Source organism: Geotrypetes seraphini, chromosome 10 (genome assembly GCF_902459505.1).
Source record: "Geotrypetes seraphini chromosome 10, aGeoSer1.1, whole genome shotgun sequence".
Classification (NCBI taxonomy): domain Eukaryota; kingdom Metazoa; phylum Chordata; class Amphibia; order Gymnophiona; family Dermophiidae; genus Geotrypetes; species Geotrypetes seraphini.
In genome coordinates this window covers 133,514,018-133,536,149 of record NC_047093.1, presented here as the reverse complement: position 1 = coordinate 133,536,149, position 22,132 = coordinate 133,514,018, and the positions used below count along the sequence as shown (strand labels likewise).

The 22,132-nt window shown below is 46.2% G+C and overlaps 1 protein-coding gene across 1 annotated transcript in view; it reads right to left on the bottom strand.

The window, feature by feature from the left end:
* LOC117368584 overlaps positions 1-22,132 on the bottom strand; it is a 144,180-nt gene that overhangs the window by 99,199 nt on the left and 22,849 nt on the right. The window contains 2 exon segments of the mRNA XM_033962314.1: positions 3,019-4,874; positions 14,976-15,083. Coding sequence (XP_033818205.1) covers positions 3,019-4,874; positions 14,976-15,083 — 1,964 coding nt within the window.

Sequence of the window (22,132 nt, the reverse complement as noted above, 5' to 3'; positions counted from 1 at the left end):
CTTTTATGCATAAATTTTAGACCATGTGATGGTTGGAAAGTTCCAAAGTCATGCATACATGTCTTCAGGGCCCCTGTCCTTCTTTGCACAACCTCTCCAAGGGTGGGGAACAAAATACACAACATCAGCCAACCTCCATCAGATAGCATACGTAACTCCCTTACACTCTCTTCTTAAAATTGGTTCATTCGACATCATGTCAATTCCCCTGTCCTCAGAACTCTTCACAGTTCTAGGTCACCTCGACCCAACATCTTGAGGGGGGAGGGGGGGACATGACTCCGCTAGTCTTGTCTGTTTTTTGCTTCAGCCCACTGGATATTCTACATGACACCATGTTCCAGTCCAAACCAAACACATGATTACCGGTAATTACCAATTTATCAGCGAACTCAGCAAAATGCCTGCTGGTCTGACATACCTTATTAACACAGAGTCCAGCCATTTTACAGACAGAGGAAAAGAAAAATCTTCCTGTCCTCCATTTTAATTCTCCACTAAATTTATTATCTTGCTAACCCCGATCATGTTAATAAAATAATATGCTTAGTTCTCCACTGTGTATTTTTTAGTGAATTTTAAGGTGACTTTTTAAAATTAAAGCTTTTATCAACTATGGATTCTTTTATGACATGTAATATTACTTTTCTGATCAAAGCTTTTATCACATTCAGAACATTGATATAGTTTATTGAAAGCTTCTATAATACTACTAATGATTGGGGGGAGTCAATGGTGTTACAATACAGTGTTGATTTTCAATACAGACACATTTATCCCCTAGTAAATCATCTTAAGTATAGAATACTAGTATCGTATACTATGTTCATACTAAATCCTACCTATTTGCACACATAATACCTGTTTCGTGTTCTTTGGGGAATAGCTAGCTATCTCCTCTATGTTGCCTTATTAGTTAAAATAGTCTGTGAAGATGATGGTCTTTATCCCTTTCTTGACCTTTCCAGTGTCCTTTTCAAGTTTAATTCCTTCAGAAGGGAGTTCCACCACCTTGGAGCCATCACTGAGAACATTCTTGTCCTGACTCTTTTGTATTTGAAGGAGGGTATTTTCAGCAGGGAATGTAATGGTGTATGGTAATGAAGTCTGGCTGCTGGATATTGCGCTTCTGAGAGATGAACGATTCTGTGTGTCAGCAACAAGATCTTGAATTTCACCCTGCTTTCAATCGGGAGCCAGTGTAACTTTTTCAGTAGCAGGGTGGCATTCATCTGCCTCGATTTTCCCTGCAGAAATCCTGTTGCTGTGTTTTATACCATTTGAATCTGCTTGATCATGTACTTTGGTATGCCCAGTAGGATTGCATTGCAGTAGTCAAAGATTGAGAGTACCAGGGTTATTATTACGTCGGGCATTGCTTGATGGGTGGAGGAGGTTTTAAGTCCTCTAACTCAGTAGAGTTTGCCATAAGGGTTTTTCACGATGCGTTTGATCTGTAACATCATGCTTAAGTTTGGGTTCAGCCATACTCCTAGGTTTGTCATCCCTTCCGTGGATGATTTTATGATATTTCTGTTCAGGATTAGTTGGTATCTTGGGCTATTTCCTCCCGATTTCTTAATTAGAAATAGTTCTGTTTTGTCCTTGTTAGCTTCTAGTCCATTTGTTTGGCTTCTAAAGCAGGCAAGCCGGCATCAGCTGTTAACAAAAATCAGCTGAGAGAGAATCCCTCCGGGGGCAGTGGGGGAAAACCGGGCTTCCCGAACAGCTGTTTTCAAGCCGGCCGCAAGTGCCTCATATCTAGACCAAATTGTGCACCACTTCCCCTGAGAAGTTCTCAATTGCTCCATATGCGGTTAGTCAAAAAATACAGTAATTTACAGCATAGTTAAAGGGAAAGCAACCCTTCAGACCAGCACTACCTCAGGATTTTTTTTTTTTACAGAACAGACTCCATAGGCTCTCAAAGCAATATGTCTTGCTTGAATTAGGGCACAAGGCTTACTGCTGAGGCTCCTCTAAAAAATGTGGGGAGGTTGAGGAAATGGGGGGAGGGACCCAGCGCGAGACCTGCCAGGTTTGACACCCCCAAGGTCGAATGGAACCCAAACAGGGCCCACCCAAGTTCAATCCGGCCAAAAATGGAAACTAGAAACCCTAAATAAATTATAACAGTCCTACCAAGGGAGATGGGTACAGCTCACTCACACCTGCTGAAGACTGAAAGAAGACTGATAGGAATAGAGGAAGGTACCTCTTATGTACTATTCCACAGTTTTGTTTCAGTATCCACCTGCTGGTCATTATGAGATATATACCCCACTTGTAAGATTAACCTCTACCAGTCTGGAAAGTGCTAAAGAATAGTCCATTTGCTTGGCACCATCCGAAGATTTTCTCTAGGTCTGTCTTGATCCACTGTTTAGTCTTCATATCCTGTTTCTTCAGTGGGATGATCAATTGGACATCATCAGCATAGATGTAGCATTCCCATTCCAGTTTACTGATGAATTTCCCCAGCGGTTGGAGGAAGATGTTGAACAGTATGGGTGACATAGCGGAACCCTATGGTACTCCATGTCTATTTCTTTCCAGTTGTTTGTGCTCCCCTGCCATTCCACCTTTGTTAGTCTTTTGGAAAGAAAGGACTCTATCCATGCCATGACTTCTTTGAGGCCAAATTGGCTGCTAGGCAGTGGTAGGACCCCTACTGCTGCCTAGTTGGGATACCTGTTTGTAGAATCAAACTCTATAAGCCTAACTGTGTTATTGAAAGATTTATCATATTGAGAACATTGGTTTTTCTCCAGTGTGGATTCTTTCATGAGTTCTGAGTTTATATTTAGTATTGAAATTTTTACCACATTCAGAACATTTATATGGTTTTTTACCAGTATGGATCCTTTTATCAGTAATGAGGTTACTTGCTCCATTGAAGATTTTAAAACATTCAGAACAATGATATGTCTTTTATCCAGTGTGGATCCTTTTATAAGTTCCGAGTTTATATTTACTATTGAAACTTTTACCACATTCTGAACATTTTTATGATTTTTCTCCCATGTGGATTCTTTTATGAGTTCTGAGGCTACCTGTGTTATTGAAGGATTTTCCACATTCAGAACACTGATATGGTTTTTCTGCAGTGTGGATTTTTTTGTGAGCTCTGAGGCTACCTGTATTATTGAAGGATTTTCCACATTCAGAACACTGATATGGTTTTTCTCCTGTGTGGATTCTTTTGTGAGTTCCGAGTTTATATTTATAATTGAAGCTTTTGCCACATTCAGAACATTTATACGGTTTTGCTCCAATATGGATTTTTTTATGAATTCTAAGGCTATTTGTATATTTGAATGATTTCCCACATTCAGAACATGGATATGGTTTTTCTCCTGTGTGGACAGTTTTATGAATTCTGAGGCTACTTGTATTATTGAAGGATTTTCCACATTGAGAACATGGATATGGTTTCTCTCCTGTGTGGTTTTTTTTATGAGTTTCAAAATAAGATTTAGAATTGAAGCTTTTACCACATTCTGAACATTGATATGGTTTTTCTCCAGAGTGGATTTGTTTATGAGTTATGAAGCTACGTGTATTATTGAAGGACTTACCACATTCAGAACATTTATATGGTTTTTCTCCTGTGTGGATTCGTTTATGAGCAATTAGACTACCTGTATTATTAAAGGATTTTCCACATTCAGAACATTTATATGGTTTTTCTCCTGTGTGGATTCTTGTATGAGTTATGAGGCTACTTCTATTATTGAAGGATTTTCCACATTCAGAACATGGATATGGTTTTTCTCCCGTGTGGATTCTTTCATGATCTCTAAGATTATCTTTTCGATTGAAGCCTTTACCACATTCAGAACATTTATATGGTTTTTCTCCAGTGTGGATTCTTTTATGAGTTTCAAGTTTATAGTTAGAATTTAAGGTTTTACCACATTCAGAACATTGATATGGTTTTCCTCCAATATGGATTCTTTTATGAGTTCTCAGGCTATTTGTTTTATTGAAGGATTTCCCACATTCAGAACATTGATATGGTTTTTCTCCTGTGTGGATATTTTTATGAATTCTGAGGCCACTTGTATTATTGAATGATTTCCCACATTCAGAACAATCATATGGTTTTTCTCCTGTGTGGATTCTTTTATGAGTTCCGAGTTTATAGTTAGAATCAAAGCTTTTACCACATTCAGAACATTTATATGGTCTTTCTCCAGAGTGGATTCGTTTATGAGTTACGAAGCTACCTGAATTATTGAAGCATTTTCCACATTCAGAACATTTATATGGTTTTTCTCCTGTGTGGATTCTTTGATGAGTTACGAGGCTACTTGTTTTTTTGAAGGATTTTCCACATTCAGAACATGTATATCGTTTTTCCCCTGTGTGGATTCTTTCATGAAGTATGAGGTCACTTTTTTGATTGAAGCTTTTATAACATTTAGAGCATTTAAATAGCTTCGCTGCCTTGGGGTTCATTTCATGCACTTGTTTCTTGCTAACGCTGATTAATTCAAATACCTGTCTGAAGTTGTCATCAGGTACAGAACATTTTGATGGTTTTATTTCTTTTGGCACTTTTTCATTAATTATAAGTTGTGATTTATATGTAAATGAATTTTCACAATCCCTATACTGGAACAGATTGTTTTGTCTCTGAATTTTTTTCTGCCTGCCGATTCTCTCATTTTGTCTGAGATTTGAACAGTTGGTGAAATTTCTCTCTTGTTCAGTACATACATTCGAGCTCTTTCCTGTTAAGGTATTTTCTTTCATGCTAGGTACATTATCAGCTGAACAATCTGGGCTGTCTCTTGAAGGGTCTTTGAATGTCCATTCCTCCTTCTGCTGCCCATAACATACTCTCATTCTCTTATTCCCAAATCCATCATCTGTCCGATAAAAATGAAAGCATATATGTAAATTATACAGCTGGTAGAACAGTCTTTAAATTCATTTGTTTGTAGACAGGTGAGCAATGGCACATGAAAACAGACCATCCTGATCTTATTTGCTGGTTCTGAACATCTCCTCCTCCCCTCCGGTCTCTGCAATGATTCTCTTTACTCTGATTATATTCACTAACCAAAATGTCTATGTGAAAATGTAGAAATACTCTCCAACGTCAGAATTGACGCGGGTGGCGAGAGTTGGTCGGCCCCACAGGGAAGAGAAACAGGGCAAACTCGGTGCCGGCTTGTTCCCGATAGCGGCAGTGGCAGCCAATTCCCCAGTGGCGGTGGCAGCATTTTCCCAATGGTGGTGGCATAGGGGAGGGCAAGGAGAAAGAAAGAAAGGGGGGGACAGGGAGCCAGAAAAAAAAAAAAAAAGGGGGCTGGGTGAAACAAAGAAAAATGGGGCACCGAGAGAGAGAGAAAGACAGACATACAGAATGAAAGGGGGTATGCATTCCCTCCCCCACCTCAGCATCTCTTTCCCTCCCTTCCTCTCTCCCAAGTTCATGCCTTGTGTCCAAAACGCACTCCCTCCCCCTTTTGTGTTCCCCATTTGCCTCCCAGCCCATCTTAGCAACTTTCTCAGCAATATGTAGCTCGAGCCGCGTTGGCTTGTCTTCTATTTCCTGCCTGTCCTGCCGCGCACACATAGCCAACCAGAAGTCTTCCCCGACTTCAGCGCTGACGTCGGAGGGTGGGCTTTGCTTAAGCCCTCCCTCCGAAGTCAGCGCTGACATTGGGGAAGACTTTCGATCGGCTGTGTGAGCGGCAGGGCAGTCGGAGTAGAAGACGAGCCTCGCGGCTTGAGTTATATTTAACCCCGCGGGTCCCCCATCGTCCCCGTTCAGCTCTCTCTCCTATGCACTCCCTTGGGGCATGCACCAGGAGCGCACCGCTCCCCCTAGGTACACTACTGGCCCGGGCCCCCTGTCAGCTCCGGGCCCCTGAATGCAGGACTGGTAGTACTGCCCTGATGGCGGCCCTGATCTACCAGCAGGTGGAGATAGAGAACTGACTCGCAGGTGTATATCTTGGATGGAGTCCCTCCTGGCCAGTCAGTATTGCTCAATGCCCAAGCATCCGGATAAAGCAGCTGAACCTCAACAAACTTCTTTCCCATAAGCAAAAGAATATCTTGACCCCAACCATGAACATAACCTGCGATAAAAATCATCTTTGAACAATTTCGATCGGGTGGGGCTCTGGATTCATCTGCTGCGTCTAAAGGAAAGAAAATTAACAGGTAGGACATAATTTTTCCTTCCTTAGCGCCGGCAGCAGATGAATCCAGAGACTAGTGGGATGTAGCAAAGCCACCTCAACTCGGCTGGGACAAACATGTCGCCTGTGCAATAACTGAAGCACCCAAGGATGCCTCCACGCGCTCTGCCACATCCAAGCGGTAATGCTTAGAAAATGTGTTCGAGGACGACCAAGTGGCCGCCCTACAAACTTCTTCCAGAGAAAACCCCTTGGACTCAGCCCAAGACGTAGCAAAAAGATGATCCAAACGCTGAAAATCATTAGTAACCTGAAGATAGTGCAAGAGCACTCTCCGTACATCAAGCAAATGCAAAGCAGGAAACCGCAACCTCCAATCCTCTTCTTTCAACGACGGTACGAAGAGGAACTGATTGAAATGAAAAGGTGACACTACCTTAGGAAGAAAGGAAGGAACTGTCCAAATCAAAACTCCAGTCTCTGAGAAACGTAAGAACGGATCTCTGGAGGACAACGCCTGCAATTCAGACACACACCTGGACTATGCCAGGGCTACCAGAAAGCACAGTTACTTACCATAACAGGTGTTATCCAGGGACAGCAGGCAGCTATTCTCACATATGGGTGACGTCATCCACGGAGCCCGGATGCGAACAGCCTCGCAAGCAGACTTGCTTGTAGAAACTAGAAGTTTCGAGTCAGCCACACTGTGCTTGCGCGAGTGCCTTCCCGCCCAGCGCAGGGCGAGTCTCCTCAGTTCAGATAGCTAGCAGAGAAGCCAACCAGGGGAGGTGAGTGGGTTGTGAGAATAGCTGCCTGCTGTCCCTGGATAACACCTGTTACGGTAAGTAACTGTGTTATCCAGGGACAACACAGGCAGCCTATTCTCACATATGGGGGACTTCCAATCTAACCAGAATGGGATGGTGGGAGCGTTGGCAATTTAGGAGAATAAATTTTGTAATACTCTCTGGCCAAAATGGCCATCCTGTCAGAAGAAAGTATCCAGACAATAGTGAGAGGTGCAAGTATGAACCGAGGATCAAGTAGCAGCTTTGCAAATTTCCTCAATAGGTGTAGATCTGAGGAAAGCTACTGAAGCTGCCATTGCTCTGACTTTATGGGCTGTGAGTCGACTCTGTAGTTGTAATCCAGCCTGGGAATAGCAGAAAGAAATACAAGCAGCCATCCAGTTGGAGATGGTACGCTTAGAGATTGGATGTCCCAACTTGTTTGGATCGAAGGAGACAAAAAGTTGAGGAGCAGTTCTGTGTGGTTTGGCGCATTCCAAATAGAAGGCCAAAGCACATTTACAGTCCAGAGTATGAAGGGCTGATTCTCTAGAGTGAGAATGAGGCTTTGGAAAGAACAATGGATTGGTTAAGATTAAATTTTGAAACCACTTTAGGTAGGAATTTAGGATGAGTATGGAGGACCACCTTGTCATGATGGAACACAGTGAAAGGTGGATCAGCTACAAAAGCTTGCAGCTCACTGACTCATCGAGCAGATGTGAGGGCAATGAGAAACACCACTTTCCAAGTGCGATAGTTAAGATGAGCCGTAGACATTGGTTCAAATGGAGGCTTCATCAATTGAGCAAGAACAACATTGAGGTCCCAAACCACTGGAGGCAGTTTGAGAGGAGGTTTGACATTGAAAAGTCCTTTCATGAATCTGGAAACCACCGAATGAGCAGAGAGGGGTTTCCCTTCAATAGGCTGATGGAAAGCAGCAATTGCACTGAGATGGACTTTTATTGATGTAGACTTGAGGCCAGAGGTGGATAAGTGCAAAAGATAATCTAGAATAGAAGATAAGGAGGAATGTTGAGGCTCCTTATCGCGAGAGATACACCATGTAGAAAATCTAGTCCATTTTTGGTGGTAGCATTGTCTAGTGGTAGACTTCCTAAAAGCCTCTAAAATATCTCGTACAGATTGGGAAAATTGAAGAGAAGTTATGTTGAGAGGTACCAAGCTGTCAGGTGTAGAGACTGCAGGTTGGGATGAAGCAGAGATCCCTGACTCTGTGTAAGGAGAGCCAGAAAGACTGGTAGAAGATATGGCTCCATGCTGCTGAGTTGAAATAAAAGGGAGTACCAAGGTTGTCTCGGCCACTGAGGAGCAATCAGAATCATGGTGGCATGAGCGTTTTTCAACTTGACAAGAGTCTTGAGAATGAAAGGGAATGGAGGGAATGCATACAGGAAGAGATTTGTCCATTCCAGTAAGAAAGCATCTGCCTCGAGGCAATGAGGAGAATATATCCTGGAGCAGAACTGAGGCAGTTTGTAGTTGTGGGGAGCTGTAAAGAGATCTATCTGAGGCATTCCCCACTGCGAAAAAATGTGATGAAGGGGGTAGGAATAGAGTGTCATTCGTGAGGTTGCAGAAGACAACTCAAGTTGTCCGCCAAGCAATTTTTCGCCCCTTGGATGTAGACAGCTTTGAGGAAGGTGTTGTGGCGGATTGCCCAGTCCAAAATCTTCAGAGCTTCTTGACAAAGGGAGGAAGATCCCGTCCCTCCCTGTTTGTTGACATAGTACATGGCGACTTGGTTGTACGTCCGAATGAGGACTACCTGATTGTGAAGAAGATGTTGAAAAGATTTGAGAGCGTTGAAGATCGCTCTGAGTTCCAACAGATTGATGTGACACTGACGATCTGTACTGGTCCAGTGGCCTTGAGTACGGAGACCATCGAGATGAGCGCACCAAGCTTAGGTCGAGGAATCTGTTGTGAGGACCTTCTGATGAGGGGGCATTTGAAACAGTAAGCCTCTGGAGAGATTGGAAGAGAGCATCCACCAGCGGAGAGACTGTCTCAAGGAAGGAGTGACTGCAATGTTTCGAGAAAGTGGGTCGCAAGCCTGCGTCCACTGAGGAATTCTGAGATGAAGTCTGGCAAAAGGAGTCACATGTACTGTGGAGGCCATGTGCCCTAGTAGTACCATCATGTGTCTCGCTCAGATTGAAGAGCAGGAAGACACTGCATGACCGAGTTGAAGGAGAGCTTCCAGACGTTGTTGCGGAAGGAATGCTCTGAGTTGGATAGTGTCCAGAACAGCTCCGATGAATTGTAGATTCCGAGAGGGCTGAAGTTGTGATTTGGGAAAGTTGATTTCGAATCCCAAACTCTGTAGGAACCACATAGTCCGTTGGGTCGCTACAATAACCCCCTAAGATGTGGAATCCTTGATGAGCTAGTCGTCTAGGTAGGGAAATACTTGAAGACCATGGTTCCTTAGAGCTGCTGCTACCACTACCAGGCACTTGGTGAACACTCTGGGAGATGAAGCCAGGCCAAAGGGCAGCACTCTGTATTGATAATGCAGATTCCCCACCCGAAATCTGAGACATTGACGGGAGGCCAGATGAATGGGACTATGAGTATAGGCCTCCTTGAGATTCAGAGAGCATAACCAGTCGTTCAGATCCAGAAGGGGATAAAGGGACGCCAGGGACAACTTTCAAAATTTTTCTTTGACTAAAAATTTGTTGAGAGCCTGAGTTCCAGAATGGGTCACAGATCGCCCGTCTTCTTCGGAACAAGGAAGTAAAGGAGTAAAACCCCCTGTTCTGCTGTTCTAAAGGAACTGGTTTGATGGCACGGAGATGAAGCAGAACATGAGCTTCCTAAAGAAGAAGGTATGGACTGGAAGAATACTCTCTTGGAGGAAGCTCTGGTGGAACCTGAGTGAAATGAAGAGAGTATCCTTCCCTGATGATTGACAGCACCCAGAGGTTGGATGTGATTGTTTCCCATCAGTAGTAAAAATGTTGGAGATGACCTCCAATGGGGGAAGAGACAGAACGGTTTAGGTTATGCTCTGTTTTAAACAGTCAAAAAGGCTGCGCAGCCTTAGGTGCAGCAGAAGATTGAGATTTCTGTTGCTTCTGATTCTGCTGTTTTTTGAGAGGTGGATGAGTGTAAGGAGCTGCATTCGGAGCAAAACGCCTCTGGAAAATTGGAAGAGGGTGTGTAGGCTTGGCAGGAGCTGGCTTAGGCTTTGGTCTGAGAATAGAAGCAAAGGATTTTTCATGTTCAGACAATTTCTTGATGGCTGCCTCGATAAATTCATCGAAGAAGTCATTGCCTGTGCATAAGGAATATTAGCCAAATGGTCCTGAAGATTAGGGTCCATGTCAATGGTGCGAAGCCAGGCTAGGCGGCGCATTGCTACAGAACAAGCAGTCACCCTGGCTGACAACTCAAAGCCATCATAAGAAGACTGAAGTAGATGTAATCTGAGTTGTGACAGAGTAGCTATGACTTCTTGAAATTCAAAGTGCTTTTGAGTGTCTAAATAGCTGAGAAATTTAGGAAGAAAATCAATGAGAAACTTGAAATAAGTGACAAAATGAAAATTGTAATTGAGGACTTTGGAGGACATCATGGCATTTTGGTAGAGGCGACGTCTAAACTTGTCCATGGTTTTCCCTTCCCTTCCAAGAGGAACGGTAGCATAAACTTTGGAAGGATGGGATCTTTTCAGGGAGGACTCCACAAGCAGGGACTGGTGAGGCAACTGCAAATTCTCAAATCCTTTGCAATCCAGAGTTTTATACCTGAAGTCCAACTTGCCTGGGACAGCAGGAATTGCATAAGGAGTCTCCAGGCATCGTGTAAACGTCTTGAGACAAAAGCTTGTGAAGAGGAAGCTTAAGTGACTCTGCAGGAGGTTGAGGAAGATGCATGACTTCGAGATACTCCTTAGAGTATTTAGCACCAGCATCCAATTGAAGGCCCAGGTCAGCAGCCATCTGACGAAGAAAAGAAGAGAAAGATAGCTGATCCGCTAATGCCTTGCCTCGAGAAAGACTCATGTCGAGGCAGCCTGGGTTGAAGATAAAGCTTCGGTAGGAAAATAAGCATCAAAAGAATAAGGAGTCTTGGACGAAGCAATAGAAGCCGCTGAGTCCTCGAGGTCTGGAAGCGGGGATCTCGATCAAGGAGTCGGTGATCTAGTAGAGCTGGAAGGTGTAGAGCGAGGCTTAGTTGAAGAAGGACGCTCTTTGGAAGAAGAGCTATGCCTGGAAGAAGGTCTCGATTGACGATGAGAGTAGTGCTTGGAAGCTGATCTCGAAGATCAAGGAGACTTCGCCCCGGAGATAGAAGCAGACGTTGCTACCAAGGAATGGATAGGGCTAGAAGCTGTGGATCGAAACTTAGGAGGCTAGCTGGAGGAATCTCGAGGCACTCCCAAAGACTCTGCTCCTTGTATGGAGTGTGAGGATTCCTGTCGAGGCAAAGAATCTACTCCTTGCTTCGAGTGCATAGATGCCAGACCAGACACTCGCAGAGACTCTGCTCCCTGCATAGAGTATGTAGTTTCAGCCGGAGGCATAGTAAGAGGCTTGACCTCACGGGAGTCTGCAGAATGCCCAGGCTGGATTAGAGTAGCTAGTTTTGGTCCCATATTAGTTAGGAACTGAATAAACTGCTTCTCTAACATGGTCTGGAAAGAAGCCGATAAGGATGGATCCGTGACTGAAACCGGATCATCTGCTTTGGCTGGAGGTTCCAAAGTGGCAGTGGAAATGTGCTTTGACTTGGAAGTCTTAGCAAGTTTGATTACCACCGCTGGAACTTTCTGCTGAGCTATCTGACCTGAGGATGCAGGGGAAGAGACAGCAAATGTATTCGAGAAAAGAGCCGCTGCAAACGAGGAAGGTCTGGTGGGCTCAAGGTCGGAGTCGTGGAGGCAGGAGGACCTTCGATCGAAGGCGGAACCGAGGCCACTTTCAAAGTCGAGGGTGTGGTTGAAGAATCCATCTCGAAAAGCTTCTCCACTAAAATCCGACGACGTTTAAGGACTCGAGGTTGAAGAGTAGCACAGCGGTCGCATGACTTAGGTTGATGGTCCAGCCCAAGGCACTTGAGGCACCAACGGTGTGGGTCCGTTAGGGAAATCGCATGCTGGCACTGGCTACACTTGAAGCCCGTTGCTGGCCGGGACATAGGAGGAAAATTAAGCCACCGCAAAGTCAAAGCCCACGGGTTGCGGCCGAGCAGCTTGCCCCGCCAATCGAACGGAAGAAACTAAATTAAATTTTTTTTTTAAAACGAGAAATAAAGAAATAAACACAGCGATTTGTGAAAAAATTAAACACAAACCGCGGTGAGAGAAGGCACAAAGTAACAAAGTTAAACGCAGAGAGTCAAAGATGGACTTCTCGGCTCCGTGGAAAACTGAGAACTGAGGAGACTCGCCCTGTGCTGAGCGGGAAGGCACTCATGCATGCACGGTGCGGCTGACTCGAAACTTCTAGTTTCTACAAGCAGGCCTGCTTGTGAGGCTGTTCACATCTGGGCTCCGTGGATGACGTCACCCATATGTGAGAATAGGCTGCCTGCTTGTCCTGGGATAAAAATCGCCTTCAGAGTAACATCTTTGAGCATCACGTTACTCAAAGGTTCGAAAGGAGCCCATTGCAAACCCCCAAGGAATGCCTTCAGACTCCAATCTGGACATGGCCTCCGCAAAGGTGGCTGAATGTGGTTCATCCCCTTAAGGAACCTGACCACATCTGGCTGAGACTCTAATGCCGAATTAGACACCTTCCCTCTGTAACAGGCGATAGCCGCCACTTGCACTCAAAGGGAATTGTAGGCCAACCCTTTAGCAACCCCCTCTTGCAGGAAGGAAAGAATCTGTGACAGAGAAGCCTGAAAAGGAGAAATCTCTAACTGAGCGCACCAAGCCTCAAACACCCGCCAGATCCTAGCATAAGTCATAGAGGTAGACCTTTTCTTTGCCTGTAACAGAGTAGAGATAACCTGCTCAGAATATCCCCTACGCTGCAGCCTCGACCTTTCAATAGCCAGGCAGTAAGACCAAAGCGGTAGGGATTTTCCCCCTGAACCAGACCTTGCGTGAAGCACATGGGTGCTCCCAGAAACCACAGTGGCATGTCCTGTGACCACCTCCTCCGAGGTGTCTAACATAAAGGACGCGGACCACCCTGATCTGTCCATCCTGCTGCACCGGGGAAGCAAGCCAGTCGAAGCAATACTCGTCCCCTCAGCGGCCAGAGAGGAAACCCCTTCAGGAGCCTTCCCCCCTCCAAGCCTGCTCCTCACATCTGTTTGAGCTACAGGGAACTCACCATCGGGGAACCCAATGACATATCCCCTTGAGGCCTAGTTCCATGAGGAATTAATTGAGTCACCTGAGGACCATTGCGGCAAAGGAATAGCACCCTTGGCCCCGCTGCCCTTAAGGAACTGGAATTACCGCTCCCAGGGCTCACCTGCACACAGGTATGCCCAGGAAGAATCTGCAATGGGAAAGAAAAACTCTTATTCGTAACCTTTGAGCCCTATAAAGAGGACCTCCTGGCCCTACAAAACTTTGGCCCATTCCGCCAGTAATGAGGCCAGCCACCCTCCCCCCTTTCAACCTGTGGAAGGAGCCAATAGCCCGTCATTGTGCAGGCTGTGAGGACTGGAGATGATCTGGCCATGAGGCCGAGGGCTTGGCAGGGCGCGAAGGCTGCTTCTGCAAAACCCTGGACCTGGCACTGTACGCCACAGTATAGGACGCCCTATATGCCGACTTCCCTGGGCTATACCTCCTGGTATCCCGAAAACATGGCCTAGATGAAGGGGATCGAGGGGCACCTCTAGACCTATCCTCCAGCAACCTCTGAGACTTAAGAGTCTCCAAAATCCTTCACCAACCTATCCAGGTCCTCTCCAAACAATAATTGGCCTCTAAAAGGAAGCTGCACCAGGCGCAATTTAGAGGCAGCGTCCGCTGTCCAATACCTCAGCCATAGGTGCCAACTGGACACCACCGATAGAGCCATCAGCTTCACTGAAGCCCTAACAATACCATAAAAGGCATCCACCAGATATGCCAGCCCTGACTCCACATCTGGAAATTCTGGTGGCAGAGCCCCGCCAGACTCCACCATCCTATCCGTAAACAGCTGGATCCACTGTAGACAAGCTCGTGCCATATAAGAACTCCACACAGCCACCTGCAGAGTAAGGGCTGCCACATCAAAGGAAGACCGTAAAGACGACTCAATCTTCCTATCCTGAGGGTTCTTCAGAGTCACATACCCCTTGACCAGTAGAGGAGTCTTTCTAGTTATAGCCATCACCAAAGCGTCCACCTTTGGAAGCCTAAACCTGTCTTGCTCCTCCTGAGCCATCAGATACAACAAACGCATAGCCCTTGCTACCTTGAGACCCGACTCTGGCGTAGCCCACTGCTCTGAGATTAACTCCTGCATGGTCTCATGCACATGAAAGGTTTTAGGAGACTTCCCAGTGCCAACCATAAGGGGATTGGGCACTGCTCCCCCTCCTGTATCAGGCAGGGAAATGTGCAGACATTCCATTGCCTTAGAAATAAAGGCCGCCAGTTCCTCCCTATGGAAAAGGCGCAATACCGTGGGATTGTCCCCCTCAGCCTCTTCTAAATCCATGACCTGCACCCCAGCCTCCCCCCCCCGGCATCGAACAGAGGAAGAGAGATCTCAGGGTTGGAGAATTCATCAGCCTCGGGAAGCACTCTGCGCCTCTTGGCCCCTTTTTGACCTCCCCCCCATACCAAACGATGGTTGTGCCAACGTCATCTGGGCTAAGCCACTTCCGGAGATCCCTCCCCCTCCGTCCGGGTTTGCCTTCTGCTGCAAAAAAGAGCATACTGACTGACCAGGAGGGACTCCATCCAAGATATACAATACACCTGCGAGTCAGTTCTCTATCTCCACATGCTGGTAGATGTATGCTATCCCATTAGTTTCTGGATTCATCTGCTGCCGGCGCTAAGGAAATTATTCCTTAGCAATTATTTGCTCACCACTCTTGATATCAGCATTCTCCTCTTCTCCCCCCAGCTGGTCACTGGCAGAATCATCTTCTATTTTCAGGTTCTTTCCTGTGAGGTCAGCAGGGTAACTTTGGCTGCCTGTAAGAAAAATGGAAAATAACTTCAAGATTTAAAAGAAAGCTTAAGATCTAAGAAAGTGAAAACTTGGCTAAGACTGGGACGATGGGACTTTTATGACCTCTGAAAAACCAGTTACTTACCTTAACATGTGTTATCCAGGGACAGCAGGCAGATATTCTCACATGTGGGTGACGTTATCCGCAGAGCCCCAATGCGGACAGCTGCACAAGCAATCTTGCTTGAAGAACTTTAGAAAGTTCATGACTGACCGCACCACGCATGTGCGAGTGCCTTCCTGCCTGATGCAGGGCATGCGTCTCCTCAGTTTAAATAGCCAGCTAAGAAGCCAACCAAGGTAGGTGGGTGGGTTGTGCTGTCCCTGGATAAGGAGAAATTAGGTTCTTACCTTACTTTCTTTTAGCTTCTCCAGTCTGGTATAGGATTAATCTTACAAGCAGGTATATATCTCATCATGACCAGCAGGTGGAGACTGAGACAAAACTTTGGAACTGTACATATCATGTGGCCCCTCCCTGATTACCTCAGTCTGCCGAACAGCCAAGCAGAACTAAGAACTATATACAGAAAAACAAACAAGATTCCGAACAGGAGTATCAACAAATAAAACCAGAAATGATGTTGGAAAATGCAAATAGGAAAGGTCCCCATAGCTCGCCAGCTATGCCAGCCAAGCCACAGCCCCTGTTCTTAATCTCCCCGGCCCTAGAAAAATACTAGAAACCGATCGAAAAATGAAAATCTGCATGTGAAAACACGACAATAGAAAGGGTGGGTTCCTATACTGGTCTGGAGAAGCTAAAAGAAAGTAAATTAACAGGTAAGAACCTAATTTTTTCCATCTTTAGCACTCTCCAGACCGGTATAGGATTAATCTTATGAACGGGACGTACCAAAGCAGTCCCCATCATGGGTGGGACCCCCAAAGGGCCGACACCATAACAAGCGCACCAAACACTGCGTCCCGACGAGCCTGAACATCCACACGGTAGTGACTGACAAAGGAATGTAGAGAAGACCAAATATCCACAGGAGGCATCAGGAAAGACTCAGCCCAAGAAGCTGCCTGACCCCGAGTAGAATGAGCCTTGAGAAAGTCCGGAACAGTCTTTTTCTGAAGAAAATAAGTGGAAGCAATAGTCTCCTTGATCCAGAGCACAATGGTAGCCTTGGAAGCACCATTCCCCCTACGAGAAGGACCTACTAGAAGGACAAAAAGATGATCTGATTTCCTGATCTCCTGGGTCCACATCATTGATCACCTTGACAGACACAATCTGATGAGGATCAGCCAGCACAGCTTCAGCAAAGGACGAATAGCGGCTATACTCTCTCAAAGAACGTAGGGAGAGAGGGGACATGATTGAGACGTTTAAGTATGTCACTGGTCGCATCAAGGTAGAAGATGATGTTTTCCTTCTTAGGGGACCCCGCTGAAAATAAAGGGCAGGAAGTTTCATGGCGACACCAGGAAGTACTTCTTCACTGAAAGAGTGGTGGACAGCTGGAATAAGCTCCCAGTACAGGTGGTTGAGACCAGCAGCGTGCCAGTTTTTAAGAACAGTTGGGATGCTCATGTCGGATCTCTACGAGGGAAAAGGTCATCAGAGAGTGATTAACTAGGGGGGTGGATCAATGAAGTGGGCAGACTCGATGGGCCTTGGCCCTTTTCTGCCTTCACTTTCTATGTTTCTATGATCTTGTTTGACGAACTTGCTACACTTCTTCACGGGAGTAAACAGGCGGATAGACAAGGGTGATCCGGTCGACATTGTATATCTGGATTTTCAGAAGGCGTTTGACAAGGTCCCACATGAACAACTATTTCAAAAAATTATGAGCCATGAAATTGAGGGGGAAATACTCATGTGGATTAAAAACTGGTTGGTGGATAGGAAATAGAGAGTAGGGTTAAATGGATCATATGCGGACTGGAAAAGCGTCACAAGTGGGGTGCTGCAGGGTTCGGTGCTTGGACCCTGTGCTCTTCAACATATTTATAAACGACCAGGAAATTGGTACGATGAGCGAGGTGATTAAATTTGCAGACAATACGAAGTTATTCAGAGTAGTGAAGACACAGGATTGCAAGGACCTGCAACGTGACATAAACACGCTCGAGAAATGGGCTGCGACATGGCAAATGAGGTTTAACGTGGATAAATGTAAGGTGATGCATGTCTGTAACAGAAATCTTATACAAGAATACAGGATGTTCAGTGCGGTATTCAGAGAGACCCCCCAGGAAAGAGACTTGGGAGTATTGGTCGACAAGTCAATGAAGTCGTCTGTGCAATGTGCGGGGGCTGCGAAAAGGGCGAACAGAATGCTAGGAATGATTAGGAAGGGGATCAAGAACAGATCGGAGAAGGTTATCATGCCTTTGTACTAGGCCATGGTATGCCCCCATCTGGAATACTGCGTCCAGCACTAGTCGCCGTACATGAAGAAGGACACGATACTATTCGAAAGGGTCCAGAGAAGAGCGACTAAAATGGTTAAGGGGCTGGAGGAGTTGCTGTACAGTGTGAGATTAGAGAAATTGGGTGTCTTCTCCCCTGAAAAGAGGAGACTGAGAGGGGACATGATCGAAACATTCAAGATAATGAAGGGAATAGACTTAGTAGATAGAGACAGGTTGTTCACACTCTCCAAGGTAGAGAGAACGAGAGGGCACTCTCTAAAGTTAAAAGGGGATAGATTCCGTACAAAGGTAAGGAAGTTCTTCTTCACCCAGAGTGGTAAAAAAATGGAATGCTCTTCCGGAGGCTATTATAGGGGAAAACAACCTCCAGGGATTCAAGACAAAGTTAGACAAGTTCCTGCTGAACCAAAACTTACGCAGGTAAGGTTAGTCTCAGTTAGGGCACTGGTCTTTGACCTAAAGGCCGCTGCTGGAGCAGACTGTTGGGCATGATGGACCACTGGTCTGACCCAGCAGCGGCAATTCTTATGTTCTTATGGCAGTCAGACGATGACCCCGTAATAACACACAAAAGGGTGAAAGGGCCACAAGCTGAACCCGGAGAGAAGACCAAGCCAGGCCCCTGTCCAGGCCATCCTGCAAGAACTCTAAGATGTTAGGCAGGGAAGCACGAAAAGCAACCACTCCTCGTGCCATACACCACTCCTCAAATATACGCCAAACTCGCACATAAGCCCGAGAAGTAGAAAGTCTGCAGGACCTCAAGAGAGTGGAGATCACTTTGTCTGAATACCCCTTCTTACCTAGGTGAGACCTTTCAAGAGCCAAGCCGTAAGACAAAAGGGACTCTGATCGAACATGGGAATGGGGCCCTGAGACAGAAGATCATGCTAAAGAGTCAGAGGAAGAGGATCCGACACCAGATGTCTTACCAGATCCACGTACCACGGTCACCTGGGCCATTCTGGAGCCACCACAACCACCAGGCCCGGGTGACAAATAATGCAGAATAGAACTCTGCCCACTAATGGCCACGGAGGGAATACATTCAACAGTCCCTCTGTTGGCCATAATTAAACCAGAACATCCAGATCCTAGGCCTGACCGTTTCTGTGATGACCGAAGAAGCGGGGAGATTTGGCATTGACTCTTGTGGCCATCAGGTCCATTAGGGGCTGACCCCAAGACTGCACTATCAACTGAAGGCCACGTGGCTTAGACACCACTCTCCAAGATCTAATGTGTGACAACTGAGGAAGTCCACTCCGGCTATGTGGGAGGCCAAGATGTCCTGAAGATGTGACTCTGCCCAGAACATGAGCAGAGCCGCCTTCTGTGCCACCTGAGGCTCTTAGTGCCCCCCTGACAAGTGACTTAGGCCACTGCCTTGGCAATGTCTGACAGAACCCGGATCGATTTTCCCGACAAGAAGGAGTGGAAAGCTAACAGCGGCAGACGGATGGCTCTGGTTTCCAGAACATTGATTGGCCAGGACGCTTCCTCCGTGGACTGGGTGCCCTGAGCTAAGTGATTAGACACTGAGCTCCCCATCCAAGAAGACTGGCATCCATGTGATGCACCGTCCACTGTGGCTGATCCAGACTTATCCCTTGAAAAAGATGGGAGGTCTGGAGCCACCAACGAAGACTGGAGCGAGCCAAGCCCCTCAGAGGAACAGGGTAATCTAAACTGAGGGTCTGGGACGACCACCTCCAAAGAAGGGCATATTGAAGAGGACACATGTGGGCCCAAGCCCACCTCAGCACGTTGAGGGAAGCCGCCAATGACCCCAACACTTGGAGGAAATCCTGCGCCCGAGGACACCAGGAAGTCATAAGCAGGCGCATTTGAGAGTGTAATTTGCATACCTGGGCCTCTGGGAAGAAGACCTTCCCCAAGGAAGTGTCAAACACCACCACAAGATACTCCAGGTCCTGCAAGGGGGCCGGCCGGTTCTTGGCAAGGTTGACAACCCATCCCAGTGACTGCAGGAACTCCATCACCTGAGCCGTGACCCAGGTGCTCTCATGGAAGGATGCACCAGAATGCCCTCTGTCTGCAAGGCCTCTGCGATGACCACCATAACTTGGTGAACGTCCGGGGAGCCGTGGCCAGACCAAAAGGGAGCGCACAGAACTGAAAGTGCTGGCTCATGAGGAAATTGAGTCTGTTAAGGATGGAGAAACAGAAGCTAATGATAAACTAGAGTCCCTCTGGATGAAGATTCCTGGACAAAAGGAAGCGGACATACGAATTGGCCTCTATTATCGACCCCCGGGACAAATTGAGGAAACAGACAAAGAATTGATGGAGGAAATTAATCGTAGATGTAGATCAGGAAATGTAACGATCATGGGAGACTTCAACTTTCCGGGGATAAACTGGAAATTAGGAACGTCAAGCTGCGGCAGGGAGGTAAAATTCCTAGAATTGATAGAAGATTGCTTCCTTGAACAAATGGTAAGAGAACCGACAAGAGGAAACGCAATCCTAGACTTGGTCATAAATGGCATTACTGGGAGGACAGCAGATGTAGAAGTTACGGCCCCGCTGGGGACAAGTGATCACAATATGATCCAATTTACCATTGGCACTGGAAGGGGGAAACCAATCAAGACTAAAGCCACGACCTTTAACTTCAAAAAAGGGAATTACGACAGTATGAGAACCATGGTTAGAAAACGGCTCAAGAAGGGCAAAGCAGAAATCCAAACAGTTGAGCAAGCATGGTCTCTACTGAAAAACACCATCACAGAAGCACAGAATATCCACATACCAAAGATAGCCAAAGGAAGGCGAAAGAAGAAAAAAGGAGAACCAGCTTGGTTATCTAAAGAGGTTAAGGATGCAGTAAGGGAAAAGAGGAACTCGTTTAAAAAATGGAAACGGGAAAAAACGGAGGAGGCCTGGAATTGTCACAAAATCGATCAGAAAAAGTGTCATAAAGTGGTAAGGGATGCCAAAAAAGTCTATGAAGAAAAGATAGCGCAAGAAGCCAAAAACTTCAAGCCCTTTTTTAGATACATAAAAGGAAAGAAATCAACAAGAGAGGCAGTGGGCCCTCTCGATGACCAAGGAAGGAAAGGGTCAATCAAAGAAGACAAACAAGTTGCCGATAAGTTAAATGCATTCTTTGCCTCTGTCTTCACAAATGAGGACACAACAGCAATGCCAGACATAGGGAAGATATTCACTGGAGACATAGAGGAAAACCTCATAACAGTAAATGTGGAGTTGGACATGATATACTTTCAGATTGATAAACTAAAAAGTGACAAATCCCCTGGACCGGATGGAATTCACCCGAGAGTATTAAAGGAACTTAAGGTAGAAATTGGCGAACTATTGCAATCCTTAGCTAACATGTCAATTAGAACCGGGCAAATACCAGAGGACTGGAGGATAACAAACGTCATACCAATATTCAAAAAAGGATCAAGAGGTGAACCAGGAAATTACAGACCTGTGAGCCTCACATCAGTTCCTGAGAAGATAATTGAAGCACTAATTAAAGACAACATTGTACAACACTTGGAAGATCACAACTTAATAAGGGCTAGTCAACACGGCTTTAGGAAAGGGAAGTCATGTCTGACAAATTTGCTTCAATTCTTCGAGAAGGTGAACAAACAATTGGATAGTGGAGATCCAGTGGACATAGTTTACTTGGATTTCCAGAAAGCGTTCGACAAGGTTCCACATGAAAGGCTTATGAGAAAACTACTGAACCATGGAATAGGAGGAGAAGTGCACAGATGGATTGGCAAATGGCTAGAGAACAGAAGGCAAAGGGTGAGCATAAATGGGCAATTCTCGGACTGGGAGAGAGTGACTAGCGGCGTGCCCCAGGGTCCGATCGCCTCTGATAAGAACAGGAATGTTTAGCAGATTGCTTTGAAGCGTGAGGCTTAGACTTTGTTCTGTTCAAAGAATTCCAAGCCTTTTCATGTTGTGTCAATCATTCCAGGGCACCGGACAGAATCGTACCAAAATAGGCGGCTGAAATGTAGGCCTGGAAATCCAGGCCTACATTTTAGCTACTTATCTTGGCCAATAGACCGCAGCAGCTGAGAGTGACAGGGTGTTCCGGCAGGAGGGATTGGGTATCCTCCTGCCTGGGATGTTTGGGGGAGGTGCTGACAGGAGGGATTGGGCATCATCCCTCATGCTGGGTTTGTTGTGGGGGTGGAAACAGGAGGGATTGGGCACCCTCCTGCCGGGGATGTTAACGAGGAGAAGGGTGCCATCAGGAAGAAGTGGGCATCTCTCCTGCCGGCTGATTTGCAGTGGAATTTGGGGGTTCCCTGCTGCAGCCGCTCTCAGACAATCATGGAAAGGGAATTACCCCCTCCCCCATCAGCTGATAGGCAGGGACTCCTCAAAGCTGCAATTCTGTAATCAGCGCCCAGAACTTGGGTGCTGGTTACAGAATCGCGGCTTTGAGGGAATCCCTGATGCTCAGCTGATGGGAGAGGGGGGATTTCCCTGCCTTGACTGGCTGCTGCGGTCTAAGCAAAGATAGGCAGCTGAAATGTAGGCCACGGTTTCCAAGGCCTACATTTCAGCCGCCTATCTTGGTGTGATTCAAGGCTGAAAGCTACTTTGAAGGTTGGCTATGCCTAGT